The sequence below is a fragment of the Cicer arietinum genome, chromosome 2 (assembly GCF_000331145.2).
Source record: "Cicer arietinum cultivar CDC Frontier isolate Library 1 chromosome 2, Cicar.CDCFrontier_v2.0, whole genome shotgun sequence".
NCBI lineage: Eukaryota > Viridiplantae > Streptophyta > Magnoliopsida > Fabales > Fabaceae > Cicer > Cicer arietinum.
Window position 1 is genome coordinate 12577861 of NC_021161.2, and position 6119 is coordinate 12583979.

Genomic DNA, 6119 nt, shown 5'->3' on the forward strand with positions numbered 1-6119 from the left:
GTCAGACTAAACTTTTAAAAAGACCAAGTCAGACCGAATAAAAAACCTATGACATGTCGTAGGCTAAGCTTAGGCCTAAAAACTTATCCGTAGGTTAGACTCAGACCTTTTAAAGTTGGTATGACCTGACTTAAACCTTTCAAAGTCTGGTCTGACATGACCTATTCACATCCATACCATGAATAAAAATAAAAAGTAGGTTCCCACCATTTTTTATCACTCTCCAATCTTTCCATGTTCAACCAAATAGAAACAATTGTCTCTTTCTCTATCTCTTGTTTCTCTCTTTGCAAACTCTTATAAACCAAACAGACCTCCTATTCAACCAAACACAAAAACATTAAATAAAACACATCTCTATTCTTCATCCCCTCCCTCTCCTCTATTAAAATCCCTCATCTTTTATCTCATCCATTGAACCAAACACATTTTATGATATAAAAGAAGAAAATAGGAATGCATGATTCAGTGTATGAATTCCATTTTGCGATTAACAAAATTACTTATAAAAAGAAAAGAAATAAATATATGTATAGATTTTTAATTTTTTATGTGTAAATGAGATATTCTCTATATATAACCATAGAGATAAATCTTTTAAGTTAGATAAAACTATAATAAATTATAAAACTCTTCATTGAGGATTTTAACACAATTGCATTTTAAGAGTTGAATTCGAACATCTAAGACCTTTAACTAAAAAGAAAAAGACTTAAACCATCTCATAGATACATTACTAGACGTAGTTTTATACAAATTGTACAAGGCGTATTTTTACAATTTTAAATAAATATGAAAAAATAATAAATAAAAATGTATTTGACTAAAATATAGTATAGAGAACCGCATATGAAATGTTTGTATCGTTGGGTTATGTGGAACAAACAGTGAGGGTGTGAAACGAAGCATTAAATCAACCATAGCTATGGCAGCAAGAAGTGTGATTAAGAGGACGAGGAATATTATGTGCGGCGCTTCTCTTCTACTACTACGCTCTACTTCCCACTCCTTTCCTTTCCAAAACCCTTCTCTCCCTCCACCAAAAACCCAACTTTTTCCTTACTCCACTCCTCACACCTCCTTCTCTCGCCATTTTTCACTTTCACCTTCAGGTTCATTCTTTTTTTTTCGCTCTCCATTCAAATTTTATGTCTATTGTGTACAATTAATCTTAATTGCAATCAAGTAGTTAGTTTTTAACCTTTTGGAATGCATTGATACTATTAAAATGATGTAAATATACACGAAGCTTGATTACGTGTAGAGTTATTCATCCCATTTTGTTTTTTTATCGTTTGTTTTTAGCTTTGGATGTTAAAAATATAGGGGAAGGTTTTCACCTATGGTTCTTTTACTGTATTTTTGTTTACATCTATGTTTGTTTCTCTTCCTTTTCGTTTTTTTTGTTGCGGCCTTGCGGGGCTTCCATTTTTGAGTTTCTTAACCTTTTTTAGAGTAGACTGAAATTCCTATTAAAGAATGAGGAGTTGAGAAAAGTCTTTGGTAATAATCCACATATAAACATATCTATGGTTAAAGTCTTTGTATTTGCTTAGTTAATTGGTGGACACCAAAAGTTTCTTCTAACAATGATCGCATTATATCCACTATGAAGCATTGACGCATACACAGACTTTGGAGTCGACATTGATAATAATTTAAGAAAACAAAAGTGATTAAGCATAACCACACGCCTTCAATCCGAAGAACTGGTTTTACATGTTCAATTTCAATTAGGAAAACAGCTGCAAGTTTTTTTTACCAGCCAGGGTTCTACTAGTTGGAGTTGCTACTCGAGATTTTCGGTTAATTTTGTGTACACTCTGTGTTTAGAACAGTTTCTTTTGACCAGTCTGAGGGATGCTTTGTGAGTGAACAGAGAGAAAGGCTTAATTTACAGAGGTTTGCTATGCTATGTGTTGTATGGAGTTGAATGCTAATGAAATTTGATATTTCTTTCTTAATTTTCCCTAAATCTTCTTGGGAAGAGGATTCTCTTAATATGGCACACCCTTTTGGAGCTTTTTTTTTCTTTCTTTTCACATTAAGACTTTGTTTGGAAGTTGGGAAGGGAATGAGTTTGAGGGGAAAAGGGAGGATGAAAGGAAAGGGGAAGAGAGGATTGTCCTCCACCTTGTATGGGGTTTGTTTTTCTTCATCGGACTAAAATTTTAAATTTGGGGGAGCTCAAAAAATGAGTTAGTGGATGACTTTGGAGGGTTTTGGTGATCTTTGTGAAGTAACCAAATCCTTTTCATGTTTTTATAATACTCTTGAAACAAATAAAATATTAGTGATAAGTCTTTCACTCTCCTCCCCACCAAAAACAAACAAAGTGAGGATTCTCCTCCCTATCCCTCCCCTCCCCTCTCCTTGAAGCCCTTATTTCCCTTCCATCCTAACTCCCAAACAAAGGGAATATCTTTGATGATGGTTGGAGAGTTTTATTGCAAAAAGAAGCTTCTTCGCTTTCGTTCTTTGTTTTGGAGGGTTTTTCTTCTTGCAGATATTTACTAGCAACTCATTGACAAATCTTAAATTAGTTGGCAGTTTTAAGTTTTGCTTCCCAAGATATGTCATTTTCATTTAGTGTTTCTTTTTTCTTCTCTCGTGCATTATTCAACGTCCCTAGCAAAAGAGGATGCTATCTTACTTCTTTAGTCTTTACCAGTGTTTTCTAGAAACTATCATCTTAACAGATTCAGGTATGTTAAGTTTGCAGGTGAGACTAGTGATGAAGGTGAAAGTACAGATGGATGGGAGGAAGAAGACGAGGCTGAGCCTAAGGTACCAGGTTTTTAACTCAAGGATTATTGTTGGATTAATTTAGAGCTCTTCGATTTAATTATATTATGAATACCACTAAACATTTGCTTAAATGTTGGTGCTATGCTATATCTTATGTATGTAGATTGGTGACGGTGGAAGTGGTGGTGGTGTTTCCTTGCAAAGTGTGGCTTGGGGTCAGCGAGCCCTCTCTATTGCTGAGGAGGTCCTTATGCAGTTCAGTGAGGACATCAAACTATATGCTTTCAAGACAAGTCCTCGTGGATATGTTTACGTGAGATTGGACAAATTAACAAATGAGTAATATTTCAACTCGTGTCATATACATCTTTAGAATTTCTTTACATTCTTTTGATTAGCGTGTTGTTTGTGGGTGGGGATGTGGCCGGATTGTTCCAAATATATATAGAGAGAGTTGATGGTGTGTAACTAGTCAAATGATCCAGTCCTCACAGAGCTTGGAATAGAACAGTTACTTGAATGAGTTGATTTGAATTGCTTGAGAGAAAGTGCTCTCAGCCTTGTTATTTATAACCGAGTAATTACAATAAAGTCCACTGATTATAAGGATAAGAACCAACAAACCTAATATAAGAAATATTTACGTAACAGAAAATAATTCAAATCCTATACATATCTTAACATAGCTCAAGGAGGTTATTACAGGTAAGACCAGCTAATAACTGAAAGATCCCCAAGAAAGTGAACACAAGTCTAGCCTAATGGATAGGGAAAGTAACAACCAACCACAAGTTAGTGTCAATATCAATTTGGGTTGCCTAGACCTGTCTGAAATATGAGGGAACCTGCTATTGGTTTGATTGTTGAAGCCTTTATTGAACTAAAACTAGGGTTTGATGCTTAAAGCATGGGTGCAAATTTGGCGAGGATGTCTAGAATGTGGTTTATTTATTATTATTATTATGCGATGGATGCCTTGAGTAAAATTCAGGAAAAAGTTTAAAAACTTCAGTATAGTTAAAAGCAGTGGTGAGGGGTCCTTGATGAGCTGCGGAACTTTACACAAATGTCAGGAAGTAGAACAAGAGCACTCATATTGTGAATTTCCCATTATTTTTGATAATTTATTGTGAGATCAATTTTCTGAGAAAAGTTGTGATAGCTACTACTAACAATGGATTAAGAAAAAAGAACTGGTAATGGAAATGGTGGTCTACAATGGAAAGATGCAGAAAACAAGAAAAAGACAACACACGCAATTTCAAGAGTGCCCAACCTCCCCTAAATTCCAACCTAGTTCCTCACTCTCTCACCCCATCCATATACCCTTTCATGTGTAATACACCTCCCATGTCTCTCTTCACCCCACTGCTATTGCCTCTAAGCAGTTAGTGATGCTCGTCTCTCTCCTAATTCTTATCAGGTGCATCACCCCATAATATGATTAGGCAACGGCTCTTGGGCCTCTGATAGATTTTAGTTTTTTTGGGGTCTGGGGTGTGCGTCAAATTGTTCTGCACTTTCGTCTTTTTTTTTTTTTACATTGATTAGGTTTATTTTGTCTCAAATAAACCTAATCAAATAATTTTCTCCCCAACTTTGCAACACACCACTTTTTGTTCCATGTTTTAGATAAACTACTGTTATATTTCCAATTTAGCTTCTTGTTGCAAAACATCTGTACCAATTTGTGCATAGCTTGGTCTGTTTATCGTTTTTCGAGCATGCTATCTTTGGCAATGGAAAATAGTTCTTTATTAGTCATGACATGTACTTCAAACTTGACCATTGACCACCTAGCGATACATCATTAACTGTACAGTTTGTGTTGTATTCAACTTTTCAATTTTCTTATTCAGATATGGATGTCCAAGCATGGAAGAGCTTGAAAGCTACAATCAGGAATTCAAGAAAAGATTAGATGAAGTTGGAGCACTTGGAGACATACCTGATGATTTGGCTGTTGAGGTAATGGCTTTGCAGCCGTGTCCTATACTTTTATTCCAATGGAATTTTATTCAGTAACAAATGACTGTTCCTCTGAAGTCTGAAGCATACTTAGTACCTAACAAAACACAATTTTTCTCTGAAGGTTTCGTCCCCGGGTGCTGATAGGATACTGAAAGTTCCAGATGATCTTAGTCGATTTAAAAACATGCCTATGAGAGTTTGTTATACAGAAAATTTAGAGTCCAGTTGCCATGAAATGGATGGAGTATTCTTTTTAGATTCTATTGAAGAAGAGTCAGAGATATGTGTTTGGAAGTTGGCAGATGTTAAAGAGAATAGAGACCCTACAATAAAAGGCAAGCCGTTGAATCGTAAACAGAAGGATTGGAGATTGAGATTGCCATTCAACTTGCATAGAATGGTAAATCTGTACGTTGAGTACTAGTAAAATCTTATGTTATTTGATTCAGGAACATAAAATCTCTCTCCAACCCTCCCCAAGCACCTATCTCTGATGGAAATTCTAAGGTCGGTGGTCTACTGTGGCGTGTCTAAAAGTCACTCAAAATTTTAACGGTAATTGACTTGATTGGTGTTGGTTTGAAGAATTAAGTTTTGAGAGATACATTCAATTTTATCTATTTTTATCAAACTAATTCCAATCGAGTTTTTATCTTAGTTGCAAAGACAAAGACCATTATGAATAGTGTCATCTATCTTCTTTATAATTTTGAGTGACTTTTAAGTATGAGTTCCGAGTGGTAGTAACATTTGCTTTACGTGTGGTAATGTGAAAATAGTTTCAAAAAATATGCTTCTTTTTAGTTTTAGTTTGGATTAGTATCAGACTGAGTTACAAATTTTCAAAAAATTTAAATGGGATTTAACTACAACTAGTTTTTTTTTTACACAAAAATAAAATTCATTCATATTAAAATAAAAATAGTAAAATGAGGTCTAATGACCGAGAAAACAAAAAACATATTAACAAATTTGATGGTATCCTTTATAAATTCTTTGTTCAAAATATGAAACTGACAAAACAAGTTATTTATTTATGTGAATTCTGCGTCATAATGGAAAAATAAAAAACGCCACACTACGATGACGAGTAAATTAATGTCACACTAAAATAACAAAATTATTGATAAAATATGAAGAGAAAAGTTATCATTTATTTAAATAAAATGAGTTAATAAAATAATTTAAAGGGGTGATTTTAGATCAATAAATAATAATCTTAAGTCACCTCTCTAATGGATGAAGGAGAAGAAAATTTATTTTTCTTTTAGAAGAGGTGGTGCCTTGCTAAGGTTGTTGCTTCTCCAATTTAGAACAACATTCATTTTGAGACACTTATGTTATTGAGTAATTGAGTAATTGTAACTTTAGACATCATTGTAGTTAAGTATGTTTCGTAA

The 6119-nt window shown here is 34.2% G+C and overlaps 1 protein-coding gene across 1 annotated transcript; it reads left to right on the top strand.

Moving 5' to 3' along the window:
- The first annotated feature begins 835 nt into the window (after positions 1-835).
- LOC101492481 (uncharacterized) lies at positions 836-5446 on the top strand. Its single transcript, XM_004490152.4, has 5 exons — positions 836-1112; positions 2723-2787; positions 2912-3087; positions 4608-4716; positions 4841-5446. Exons 1-5 carry the CDS (start codon positions 926-928, stop codon positions 5141-5143), a joined length of 840 nt encoding a protein of 279 aa, XP_004490209.1. The 5' UTR covers positions 836-925; the 3' UTR covers positions 5144-5446.
- Positions 5447-6119: the final 673 nt, after the last annotated feature.